This window comes from Sceloporus occidentalis, unplaced genomic scaffold, assembly GCF_023333645.1.
Source record: "Sceloporus occidentalis isolate IW3139 unplaced genomic scaffold, rSceOcc1.0.p SCAF_17, whole genome shotgun sequence".
In the NCBI taxonomy this organism is placed as follows: Eukaryota; Metazoa; Chordata; class Lepidosauria; order Squamata; family Phrynosomatidae; genus Sceloporus; species Sceloporus occidentalis.
Window position 1 is genome coordinate 16349892 of NW_028316997.1, and position 14094 is coordinate 16363985.

At 43.9% G+C, this 14094-nt stretch overlaps 1 protein-coding gene across 1 annotated transcript in view; it reads left to right on the forward strand.

Moving 5' to 3' along the window:
* Nucleotides 1-14094, forward strand: part of LOC149302902 (reelin-like) — a 172798-nt gene that overhangs the window by 114569 nt on the left and 44135 nt on the right. Inside the window, exons 31-34 of the mRNA XM_089482100.1 lie at nt 395-630; nt 2351-2508; nt 10525-10732; nt 11592-11668. Of these exons, the coding sequence (XP_089338226.1) occupies nt 395-630; nt 2351-2508; nt 10525-10732; nt 11592-11668 (679 nt within the window). The remainder of the gene's footprint in view (nt 1-394; nt 631-2350; nt 2509-10524; nt 10733-11591; nt 11669-14094) is intronic.

Sequence of the window (14094 nt, forward strand, 5' to 3'; positions counted from 1 at the left end):
TTATGAACAATTTTGAAGTTTTGTTTTTTGCCTTCTATTTGCACAATATGTATGTTAACAATTAATATTTTGTTTTCAATCAAGTCTCATCTATATGAATATATCATACACATACATTGCCAAGGCAATATATAAAAGTGTTTCATAATCACATTCCTCACTAAACACGTTAATGTATATAGTGTTTGCAATTTACTAACATGATAAAAGTCATCTAATAGAACTACCAAGTTGTTAGATTTGTATATTCTGGGGTTCAAGGATCTGGTTGTTTCTCTATTTGTGCATGTATGTTTGTATGTGTGTATGTATGTATGTATGCTATATATAATACAATTTTTATATAGCATGTAGACATCACAAAGTTGACTGGTCCTGTGTTTCTTTGATTCAGCTGATTGTAGGTTGCACCAATGTGTTCAGCAATACAACCCCAGTCCTCCTGCAGTACTCACATGACGCTGGCTTGTCTTGGTCCTTGGTGAGCGGTGGTTGCTCTCCTGCATCACAGGCCATCAAAGACTATGAAGGAGGTGCTGGGGAGCTATGTGAGCCCACCACTTACTACATCGGAGACTATGAAGACTGGACAAGAATAACCATTGTCATTCCAAGATCACTGGCTTCTAGGTAGGGCGTTATTATTATTATTATTATTATTATTAATTCTCTAATGAGATATAGCTGTATATATTTTAACAGATTGAGTAGTTCAAATTGTAAATGACAGTAATTAGAATGAAAATTACTTCAACCAGTGGAGGTAACTATGTGAGGAAGCACAAAACTAATAAAGTTAGTGTAAAACTGCAAAGTACGATATTTAGGTGTAGGGTACTATAGACTCAAAATTGAACATTGCCTACATGGCTACTTTCATACACGTGAATATAAATTTACTTAACAATGGGGAGTGTCTCCAGTAAAGAATGATGCCTCACAGCTTTTCTTTGAGTAAATTGAAGTGAAATGAACAGGAATCTAATATGGCTGCTTGCTACCAATGTAACCAGTGATGCCAACCAAACAATTAGATCCATTAAAATGCATTGAATCCATGGAAATGGACTCTAACGTAAAAAAATAAATAAAAATACAATTTTGGGGACTTAGAATACATACAATATATAACTGGTAAACCAACTGTTTGAAAAAAGCCTTTGTGAGATTCACAGCTTAATTTTAAAAAAGTGTTATATCTATTTCACCATTCCCTACATAAGAACCCATAATATTTTGTGTATTACGTTTATAAAGGCAGCGTAATCATGTATGACCAAAATCTTTGGTTAACATATTTTATCAGTTATGATAGACAGGGTTTGTTGAGACTGAAATATCCACTTTTTTGGCACGACAATGGACCAGACGGTGAGAAGCTCCAGCACAGCAAGGACATCTGTCTAACAGTTTTCCCTCTTTCCAGGGAAAGGAAAGCAAATGATTGACTTGTTTGTACCTTTTGTAACAGAATACTATCACGTCTCTAGAGCGTCAGCAGCTTGTTTCTGGAGCAGTTCTGTGAAAGTCGCAGCAGTTAACAACTAAATGTGGCAGAAGACTGTATGCATAAACTCAGACTGCTAAAAATGCCATAAAATATATTGTATTACTAACTGAAAAACACAAGTGACAGTAACTACCAAGAACAAGTTCAAGCTGTGGCTGTATAAATAATCAAACGCCAACACCAGTCTCCACGTGGAAACCCAAATGAAAACTGGTTCAATTTAACAAACTCAATTTATAAACTATTATTATAAGTCACGTGACATAGAAGCACCAGTTTCATAGTGAGCACCAGAACATTCTGAATCAATGCTGCCTGACGGGTTTTGTATGTCAAGTACTCTGTCAAAGCCTTTAACTGTATACATATTTTATGTTAAGGTGTGGTTTGATCTACATTTTAGGCACTCCGAGGCATCTAAAATTATTGGAGCCCTGTATCCCGAAAAATTTAAAGGTTTTCTAAGCAGGTCTTAAAAAATGTTTAAAACATAGAATGCCGTTCATATATGAGTTGAACAAAGGCAAGCGTGGGCAGGACAAGTGAGTAGTGTTTACATTAAAGAAAAGGCTGATTTTGGAGACAGTAACCATGAAGAAACAGTTATGTAGGAATACTCTCACCAGCAAACTTCATAGGAAACCACTAGAGGATATAATGAAACTAAATTCTAAAACTATTAGTATGATAGTGTGTGTTGGACGGGGTATGCCCTTAAACTAATTGTCTGTTCCATATAACAAAGCAAGTTATTTGTGCATTAGGTTATTTAATGTGTTAAAGTCACATGTATGATCCATGGTTTATTCTAAAAAAAAACAAAATAACATTTTATTGCAGTAAGACAAGATTCCGCTGGATACAGGAGACTAACTCTCATAAAAATGTTCCTGCTTTTGGCCTTGATGGAGTATATATATCAGAACCATGTCCCAGCTACTGTAACGGCCATGGTGATTGTGTTTCTGGAGTTTGCTTTTGTGATCGGGGATATACAGGTAAATACAGGTTTCCCTTTAGATGAGTCCTACATCAATAGAACCTAGATCAATAATTGTATGTTCCATTATGGTAGCACTGTTTTTCCACTTACTTGAGTTACTGAAAAAGTTTAACTCTAGTGTATAGGGGATTTTGGTAATTGAAAAAATTTATTTTAACAGTTAGCAATCCATAAAAAAGGCCACCTCAAAACTAATTTCATGATAAGCAGAGTTAGCCCATTGTAATACAAACCTGTGTGCGAGATGAAATGTTTCCATGTAATGAACCCCAATATATGTAAAATTTAGACCAGTAGATCCCTGCTCCCAGGTTCTCGAGATCTCTTCTCATGAACACAAATAGTTATTTGATCATATGTCTCTTTAAGGCTCACTCATTCACTGTTTGGGGGATGTTGGATAAGGAACTCTGCAAAAAGGGATTGTCCTCACCCATATAGTACCCCAGGCAAGATTTTCCGATCTTAACTTGCCGATATAGACAAAGAGCTCTCATTCACATCTGTCATGCATTGTGGAGGCTTCTTCTGCACCTACTACGCATTGGGGGGTGAGTGAGTGTAGGTGCCTTCCTGGTTGGCAGCTGCCTATCTCACTTGGTACTAAGATTGGCACTGCTGACCACTATTGGAGCGGCGCTGAAAAGCAAGAACCAGATAGATTTTGAAAACAGAGTAGGCTGTAGAGGATGAGCGTAGGGTTTAAAATAGCTGTAGGCATGGTATCCATTACAATATTTTTATTGATAATTTGGGATAACTAAAATATATGCCTGTTGTAAATAATTATTGATGTAGTTTATACTAAATAATATAATCTGTCTAATAAAATATGTCTGTAAGCTTGTGATTGGCAAACAGTTTCCCACATCAAAGTCAGGGCTATTTAAATAACTAATACCTTAATACCTTACAATTCCACTACCTTTTTTGTTGCAATTTTCATCATGTTGGGTTAGATAATTAGAAATGTAATTAAAAAGAATTCATCAAGGTGAGTGATATATAAACTTAAAAATGTTGATGCTTCTTCAAAAGGATTTAGAGACCTACATAGGGATGGACTCTTGGGAAGTCACGTGACCAGAGCTGAACATATGTTGTGACAGTTCTTCTGTGCAACATTACAGGTTTTTTTTATATTGTTTTTCCTTAAACCAACATCTATGTATAATTCATTATGTATGCTTTACTTTGAAATCATCTATAGCTGAATAATAAGCAGTGTATAAATTTGTGGGTTTTTTATATCTGTGTAAAAACAACAATGCGCTATACATTTCCTTAGTGATTTAGATTAGAAGCTAATCAATGCTTCATTATAATCAGTAAATATAACAAGTTAATCTGTGTCCCTAATGTCAGTATTAACGCGCCTGCTATTTGGGACAAAGACCTTGCGTGTGCGCTAGAAAAAAAAAAAATATTACATTAAAACATCTTAAAGGGAATTTATTTATTTTGCATTTGTTCTGAATGGTTTTGATTGCTCCAAGATATAAAATTGAAAATTCACATTCATACACACGCAGATTTCTTGGTTGTATATCCCGGGACACATATTATCTCATTGATATGTTACACACAAAAGTTTATGATGCTTATAGACATTTGCCTACTGTCACGACACAGCGTACAGAGGAGACTCGGTAGTCAGGTAGGACTGGCAGGGATGGTCCAGAGAGCCGAGGTCAGGATACCGGAGAGCAGGATAGTCAAGGAACAAGCCGAGGTCAGGATACCAGAGATCAGGATAGTCAAGGAACAAGCCGAGGTCAAATACAGGAATCAAGCAGGTAAACGCTATCTGGGTGCTAGCACAGGGCATAGACGACCATCAGAAGGCAAAGTCTCAGAGTTCTGAAGTCTTTTAAATAGGCACAGGAAGTTAGGCACTAATTGGAGATTTCCCGCCAAATTTTCAAAGTGCCGTTACGTCACTTCCTGCGTGGCCATCTTGTGGTTGGCGATTCCGTAATCTTCCCAAATAGGTTGGGGTAGTACCTGCCGGCGCCACTGGGTGGCGTACAGAAGAGCGAGTCCGGACTCCAGAGAAGGACGCGTCTCCCGGCTGCAGCTGCCGGGAGGATCTCGTGCAGGTAGGTGGTCTCCCTCTTCCTCGCGGCGGCTGCGGCTGCTGTGTAGAAGCGGGAGGTTTCCCCCTTCTCCGTGGTGGCTGCGGCTGCTGGGTAGATGAGGGAGGTCTTCCTCTTCTGCGCGGTGGCTGTGGCTGGGACTGCCGTGCGGGGGCAGGGGGTCTCCCTCTTCCTCGCGGCAGTTGCGGCTGGGGCTGCCGTGCAGGGGCGGGGGGTCTCCCCCTTCTTCGCGGCGGTTGCTGCTGGTCCGAAGCGGGAGGTCTCCCCTTTCTTCGCGGCAGCTGCGGCCGCCGGACCGAAGCGGGGGGGTCTCCCCCTACCTCGCGGCTGCTGCGGTTGCTGACCGGGAGGTCTAACCGCTGGGGCCGTGACAGTACCCCTCCTCAAAGGGGCGACCTCAGGGCGGCCCCTGTTAGAGCAACTCCGCCCTCTAGCCAGGAATGCACGCACAAGGTGAGGAGCATGAAATCGAGCCTCCGGTACCCAGGAACGATCCTCTGGGCCAAGTCCCCTCCAATGAACCAGATATTGGAGACTCCCTTGTTGCCTGCGAGACCTCAGGATAGCTTGAGGAGTACGTCCCGAAATATCTGTGGCCGAAGTCTCCGAAACAGAGGATCTGGTCGAAAAGCGGTTGCAAACCAGCGGCTTTAATAGGGAGACATGGAAGACTCGAGGAATACGGAGTGTCCTAGGCAGAGAGAGTTCATAGGCGACAGGGTTCACCCGGCGGACAATCGAGAAAGGACCGATAAAACGTGGTGCCAGCTTCATGCTGGGTACTCTGAGTCGCAGGTACCTCGTAGACAACCACACTCTGTCCCCAGGAGAATAGGCAGGATTCCTAGAACGCCGTTTGTTGGCTTGGAGTTCCTGTCGCTCACCAGCCAATTCCAGAGCCCTCCGCACCGAAGCCCACGTAGACTGGATAGTCGTCAACCGCTCCTCCAGTACTGGATCAGTGGAAGTAGGGAAGGCGCCAGGAAAGGGTTGTGGGTGAAGACCATACACACAATAGAAGGCGGATTCTCCAGTGGACTCTTGTACCGCATTGTTGCGAGCAAATTCAGCCAATGGCAACAGGTCAACCCAATCGTCCTGATGATGGTTAATGAATATGCGCAGGTACTGTTCGAGGTGCTGGTTAGCCCTCTCTGTTGCGCCGTTGGACTGTGGGTGGTATGCGGAGGAAAAGGCCAGGGTGACACCCAAGGCTCTAGTGAACTCGCGCCAAAAACGTGCAATAAACTGAGTGCCACGGTCGGAGACAATCTCAGTAGGGACTCCATGGAGGCGGACGATCTCCCGCATGAATAAGTCAGCCAACACCGAAGCCGTGGGCAGTCTCCTCAAGGGTATCATATGCGCCATCTTAGAAAAGCGATCGACGATCATGAGGATGACAGTATATCCCTTGGAGTTGGGTAATTCCACGATAAAGTCCATGGCAAGGTGAGTCCAGGGCCTTGAAGGACGAGGTAATGGATGGAGCAGCCCAGCAGGGAGATTTCTAGAAGACTTGTTGGCAGCACACTTGAGGCAGGAGCGGACAAACAGGGCAGTGTCCCTGCTCCATTCTGGCCACCAAAATGTCCTGGACACGAGGTCCTTGGTACGTGCTAGCCCAGGGTGGCCTGCAGTTCTGGAGCCATGGGACAGACGAAGCACGTGGGTACGGAGGTTAGCAGGAACAAAAAGTTTCCCAACCGGCAACGAAGCTGGAGCTTGGGCTTGTAAACCAGAAATGCGGTCAAGCAAGGGAGTCCGGCAACGAAGGTGTAGAGCAGCGAGAACCTTGGTAGTAGGTATAATGGGCTCCGGCGCACGACCCTCCTCCTCGGGAAGCACATGTATCCGGGAGAGGGCGTCAGCCTTAACGTTCTTGGAACCCGGACGATAAGTCAATACAAAGGAAAATCGGGATAGAAACAAAGCCCACCTGGCCTGTCGGGGATTTAGGCACTTGGCATTCTCTATGTACTGAAGGTTCTTGTGGTCCGTTAGAATCAACGTAGGAATCTGAACACCCTCCAGAAGATGACGCCACTCCTCCAGTGCCAGGATTACAGGCAGCAGCTCCTTCTTCCCCACATCATAGTTCCTCTCTGCCGGGGAGAATCTCCTGGAGAAGAATCCGCACGGATGGAGAGGACCACTGTATGAGACTCTCTGGGACAGGACAGCCCCGACTCCGGCTTCAGATGCATCGACCTCCAGAACAAATGGCAACCGAGGATCAGGATGACGCAACACAGGAGCGGTGGTAAATTTAGTCTTGAGCCGAGAAAAAGCGGAAATGGCCTCAGGAGACCACTCCAGGGTGTTAGCCCCTTTCTTAGTAAGGGACGTTAAAGGAGCCGCAACCTTGGAGTAGTCACGGATAAAGCGTCTGTAATAGTTCGCAAACAGTATATTCGTAATGTCCTGAACGAGTATTGAAGGCAGTCTTCCATTCGTCGTCCGCACGGATCCGGACGAGATTGTACGCACCCCGGAGATCCAGCTTGGTGTAAATAGTGGCCCCACGTAGCCTATCGAAAAGTTCAGAGATTAGAGGAATAGGGTACGTGTTACGCCTGGTGATCTTGTTTAGACCACGATAATCAATGCAAGGACGAAGCTCCCCGTTCTTCTTTTTCACGAAGAAGAAACCTGCGCCCGCCGGGGAGACAGACCGGCGGATAAATCCTCGGCGAAGATTCTCCTCTATATATGATTCCATAGCTTGGGTCTCCGGAATGGAGAGTGGGTAAACCCGCCCCCGGGGTGGCATGGTCCCAGGAAGCAAGTCAATCGGGCAGTCATAAGGCCTGTGTGGTGGTAGCTTCTCAGCCTCCTTCTTATCGAAGACGTCTGCGAAATCCCGGTACTGTGCAGGCAGAGAGGAGGTCTCCCTCGAAGAAGCTGTAACCGTGGCATGCTTAAGAGGGGTGAGGCAATGTGCTTTACAGGACGCACTCCAGGCCGTGATCTGAGTCGTAGTCCAATCAATAGCAGGATTATGTACTTGTAACCACGGAAATCCCAATATAATGGGAATGGAGGGTGAGCGGATGACGAGAAGTTGTAATCGTTCCTTGTGTACGATCCCGACGGCAAGGTTGAGTGGAGCTGTAGAGCGAGAAATCTGGTCAGGACGAAGCGGTCTGCCATCAATAGCCTCAACAGCTAGCGGTACGGGCAGGGATAGGGTGGGAATGCGTTGCTGCTCACAAAACACCGAATCAATAAAGTTGCCGGCAGCGCCGGAATCCAGGAAAGCCTCAGTGTCAACGGATCCAGCCTCCCAGACCAGACGGACCGGAACAGTCATGCGGGTGGTGAACACGTTAGGGGAATAATTCACCACACCTATGGTAGGTTCCCCTGGCCTACCAAGGTGCGGGCGTTTCCCGGCTTGCTAGGACAGTGTCCGATGAAGTGACCCGAGAGTCCGCAGTAAAAGCATAATCCCTCCCGTCTCCGCCTGTTCCTCTCTCGTTCGGAGACCCGAGTGGCTCCCAACTGCATGGGTTCCTCAGACGGTTCGTTTGAGGGTGCGGCAGAAGAAAACTGAGGCGAGAAGCGTGTAGTAGATCTCCCACCCTTGTCACATAACCTCAGACTCTCACGTTGAGCTTGTCTTTGGCGGAGACGCAGATCAATCTGGGAAACATACGAAATCACGGAGTCTAGTTCCGTGGGCAAGTCTCTGGCAGCAGTCTCGTCCTTGAGGGTCTCAGAAAGTCCATTCAGGAAGGCGGCCACTAATGCCTCATTAGTCCAGTTCACCTCTCCCATCAGGGTCCGGAACTCTATAGCATACTCCAGAAGCGGACGGGACCCCTGACGAATAGTAAAGAGCGAATTAGAAGCGGTGGCCCTTCTACCCGGAGTATCGAACGCAGCACGTAGACTGGAAACAAATTCAGCATAGGAGCGCACTGTAGAGACGTTCCTCTCCCAAAGCGGTGAAGCCCATGCCAAGGCTTTATCCGTGAGGAGTGAAATGACGTATCCCACCTTGGCACGTTCAGTGGGAAAGGCATAAGGAGACAGTTCAAAGTGTATCTCACACTGATTCAAAAAACCCCGACAGGTTGCTGGATCACCATCGTAACGTTGGGGTGAAGGCAGGTGAGCAGGAACCGTGGCTACTGGTAACGGCGGTGGAGTAGGAGCCGCCACAGGTTGAGGTGCCTGTTGTGTAGGATCAGTACGCTGAAGCAAGGTCTGAAGAGCTTGAGCAAATTGATCCAGACGATGATCCATCTCGTCAAGTCGAGCCTCAGTGGACCCTTGTCCTACCGAAGCGGGTCTCATGATGGCCTTCTGATTCTGTCACGACACAGCGTACAGAGGAGACTCCGTAGTCAGGTAGGACTGGCAGGGATGGTCCAGAGAGCCGAGGTCAGGATACCGGAGAGCAGGATAGTCAAGGAACAAGCCGAGGTCAGGATACCAGAGATCAGCATAGTCAAGGAACAAGCCGAGGTCAAATACAGGAATCAAGCAGGTAAATGCTATCTGGGTGCTAGCACAGGGCATAGACGACCATCAGAAGGCAAAGTCTCAGAGTTCTGAAGTCTTTTAAATAGGCACAGGAAGTTAGGCACTAATTGGAGATTTCCCGCCAAATTTTCAAAGTGCCGTTACGTCACTTCCTGCGTGGCCATCTTGTGGTTGGCGATTCCGTAATCTTCCCATATAGGTTGGGGTAGTACCTGCCGGCGCCACTGGGTGGCGTACAGAAGAGCGAGTCCGGACTCCAGAGAAGGACGCGTCTCCCGGCTGCAGCTGCCGGGAGGATCTCGTGCAGGTAGGTGGTCTCCCTCTTCCTCGCGGCGGCTGCGGCTGCTGTGTGGAAGCGGGAGGTCTCCCCCTTCTCCGTGGTGGCTGCGGCTGCTGGGTAGATGAGGGAGGTCTTCCTCTTCTGCGCGGTGGCTGTGGCTGGGACTGCCGTGCGGGGGCAGGGGGTCTCCCTCTTCCTCGCGGCAGTTGCGGCTGGGGCTGCCGTGCAGGGGCGGGGGGTCTCCCCCTTCTTCGCGGCGGTTGCTGCTGCTGGTCCGAAGCGGGAGGTCTCCCCTTTCTTCGCGGCAGCTGCGGTTGCTGACCGGGAGGTCTAACCGCTGGGTCCGTGACACCTACCAATCATTTCATCAATTAACACATTGTTGTTTATAATTTATTGATTTATATAGCTCCATTGTATTTGAAGCACTGTACAGTGGGCAAGCATGGCATAATAAGTAGTACATCACATAACAATTTGAATATGGAGAAACAAAAGTTTAGAAGGTTCATTAGAAGGAATGAGGAAAAGTATGCATTGCACAGCACTAAGGAATATGATAGAAATAATAATAAATATGAATATTTAGAACATTAATGTCACCTGTAAATATATGCTTTATAACATGTATTATGATGAATACAAGCAGTTATACTTTAGTACAATGGAGGGAATTTATTTCTGATGTTTATCCCCAACTTGACAACATTATGTTTTGGACTGTTATACAGACATGCTTAATAGGTACTAGATACACGAGTTGTGAAGCTCAAAGAAGACCACGTGATCATACATACGTATCTTAGCAGAGATTTGCTTTATAATGCACCATACATATTTTAAAAAAATGCAACACTTTAACACTACAGTACAGAATATATTGTTTCGGAACATAACCATAGCTCCTTAACTAGGGGGATCTCCCAGTATTCTGTTTTTATCATAGTGTATAAAATGACAACAGGTACTCAATAAGTCATTTGTCATATGTCATTGAATGTCAGCCAAATTTAATCTATGTTGAAATCTAAATGTGAAGATAACCATCTCGGTTAGTGTTCAAAGAATGTTCTACACTTGGCCTGTCATCCTGCCATGATGTTCCCGCAGCACATTCAGAGATTTCTATATATTTCTGTTTTAGCTGAACATGGAACATGCGTCTCAAACAGGCCTAACCCAAGTGAAATGTTTGACAGATTTGAAGGCAAACTTAACCACCTGTGGTATAAAATCTCTGGAGGCCAGGTGGGGACTGGCTGCGGAGTGTTGAGCGATGGCAAATATCTTTATTTTAATGGGCCTGGAAAAAGAGAGGCAAGGACGGCCGCTTTGGACACAACTAATACCAGGTGAATGCGGTGTGGCACGTTAAAACAAACGTTTGGAACAAAAGAAAGTTATTGTTACTGTCTGTGCTAGTAGCTTGAATAAAAGATGCTCTTTATGGAAACAAGTTCAGAAAAACGTAAGGAGAATCTTCGAAAACATTTACAGAACAAAAGGTGTCAGCAGAGTTGTGGATTTTTCCTGTTTGCCCAGAATTTAGTTTCCATTCACAAGGTCAATAAAAGTTTTATTAGCACATGAAAGTCTATCCCTCTGTCTCTGGAAATGAATCAGACAACATTATAGTGTCTTTTGGTTATTTTTGAAATGTTCATGTGCCTAGCTAGAAAAACATAATTTCTTGCCTTAGGTATGTTATTATAGGTAAACGCAGTTTACAATCGGGGAGAGATACTTCAAGACACAGTAAACCAGCTACTAGCACATAGAGAAACTGAAAAGAAAAAAAAAATAACATTGCTCATTTCCAAAACCTATTAACAGTCCTTCTTTAATATTACTATGTAATTGAAATGGAAATATATTTAATTAACTTTATGTGTGCACGTATATGTAAAGTGTTAAGCTGACATATAGCCTTTAAAGGCAGACTACTAAACCATGATATTTAAATCAAGTGTTTCATCTAGGGTGTGAGACCACTTTGGTAGAACTTATATCTATAAGTGCCATCTGCCTGAATGGTCTAGCCTAACTAATTGCCCAGTGGCTTTACCATAGGCATTTGAATTATTATTATTATTATTTTATTATTAAAATAGCACTTAAAATCTTGAAGGATTTCTTTCTTGTTGTGTTCATTTTTTTATATGTTGTATTGTATATAGTTATTCATTTTAAAATGGCTGTTTTTCTTAACAGACTGGTCCAGTTTTACATACAAATTGGAAGTAAAAATGGTGGCTCTTCTTGTCTCAAGCCAAGTGAAAGAAATGAAGGTATAGCGCATGTCATTTGCTATGGCTGTTTTTATGATCTAGTTGTTAAGTATAAATACTAAATACATTCTAATTATACTTATTTTTACACACCTTATTTAGCAGCGCTAACAATGCTTATTTAATTTATTTTTTTCAATGTAATTGCATTTAATGTGTGTATTTAAATATACATAATTTGAATTATACATTAGACTTTGAAAATGCTTCATAAAATCTCAGAGAAATACAAAAAAATATAATGAATAAAAATGTATTTCCTAATGTCATAAGGTACTGAATACGGTTTCATTTGTTGTTTTTTTGTACTTTTTTAATTGCTCTTGTTATGGTTCCCTCTTCTTTCTTCCATCAAGAGCTTTCTCCAAAAACTGTCCATAAGTTGGTTAATAATTCTGGTTTCCTGGATGTGTTGTCCTTGTCTTAGACCCTCTTTGTCTTAATTTCCTCTATATCAGGGGTGTCCAAGTTTTTTCTGCAGTGGGCCACTTCATCAGAATTGTATACGTGCGCGGGCGGCACTAATTTTTCGCTGAGAGAAAATATGGCCTTTAATAAAATATGCAGATTAAAATAAAGTAAATGACACAAAACCTTTACTTTTCCTCTCACTGATTTCTGGGATTTCTGGGCCTACAAATTCAGGATTCTGGATAAGTAAAAATAAAATAGTTCTATTTATTTTAGGGATGCACTAAAATGAAAATTCTGGACCAAAACCAAAAATTCAGGGTTCACTTAGCCGAAAATGAAAGTGCCCCCCCACACACTTTTAATAAAAGTAAGTTACACACCAAAATTGTACAAAAAAATTATATATTATGATTAACAGCAATCTCAGGCATACCCAGATTCCAGCATGTACTGGTTGGCTGGGCATTGTATTTTTTGTCCAATTTTAGTGTTAACCACACTTTTATTAAAAGTAACACACCACAATTGGACAAAAAAAATCAACAATATGACTTGGCATGATAGGAGTGTGATTGCTAACAGCAAACACACTCTTTTTATACCCAGGCAACCTAGGCATGATGAGACTGTGATTGCTGTTAGCTGTTAGCAATCACACTCCTATCATCCCAAGTCAGCCAATACATGCTGGTACAGGGTAGCTGTGAGTGCAGGCCCCATACTGCTGGCAGCCTCAATACACAAGGGGGGCAGCTAGCCAAGTTTCAGCATGTACTGGCTGACTTGGCATGATAGGAGTGTGATTGCTAACAGCAATCACAGTCCCATCATGCCTAGGTTCCAGCACTTACACATCCATGCTATCACACACACACAAATTCATTCATTCACAGATTCATTCCCTCAATCAGACATACTCATTCACACAACCTACCCCACCCCCTTACCTGCTCTACAGCTCTCGATGCCGCTCACAGACTTCAGCAGGGGGCGCGGCCTCCCTCGTTCTCCACACAGAGGAAGCAGGACTGGAGCAGTGAATAGACCCTCCCACAAGTAAGCAGCAGGGATCTTATGATCCTGGCTGCCGATCTCACGCGGGCCGCATGTTGGACGCCCCTGCTCTATATTACTTGTTCCATATTGGTTTCAGTTAAGACCACACAAATTGTCGACCTTCTGATCTTTTTCCTCTTTGCTTTCTTGGGCAATGCCACATCCCTTGTTTTTTTCCAGAAACACATCCTTTGGTTTGAACTAGACTTGGGCACCAGGGGGCTCTTCGTGTTCGTCTTCGTGCTCGTCTTCGTCAAAAAAAAAATCTTCGTATTCCGCGAATATTCGCCCGTTCCTGTCTTCTCTTCGGGCGAATATTCGTTTTTTCTTCGTTTTTTCCGGTTAAGGGGTTAATACAGGGTTAACGCGTACCGCAGCAGCTCTGCTGCAACTCTATTGGTCGCCAGCAGGGGGCCTCCTGCTGGGGACCAATGAGCTCACTACCATATATAGCTAATATATTCTCGGGCAGAATATTATGCTACTCAGAGTAAAACCAACAGAGGGCAGCATTCTGTCCGAAGATATATTAGCCATATGTGGCAGTGTGTTCATTTTCATCTATTAATTATTTAAATAAAATATATCCCCATGATCCGCTGGTCTCACCGCTGCAACAGTTAAATGTCCGCACTCGCAGACATTAATTCTGTCAAACTTGCAAACTCTTTTTTTCTATTTATTTTGGGGGTTTTTTTGTATTAAACCATTACACGAAAGGATCATGGGAATATATTTTATTTGAATAAATGCAAATGAGCACACTGCCACATATGGCTAATATATGTTCGGACAGAATGCTGCCCTCTGTTGGTTTTACATTAAGTAGCATAATAACTGGATTTCTTTCAAGCATATGGAACAATGCTACTTAATGTAAAACCAACAGAGGGCAGCATTCTGTCCGAACATATATTAGCCATATGTCTTCGGACAGAATGCTGCCCTCTGTTGGT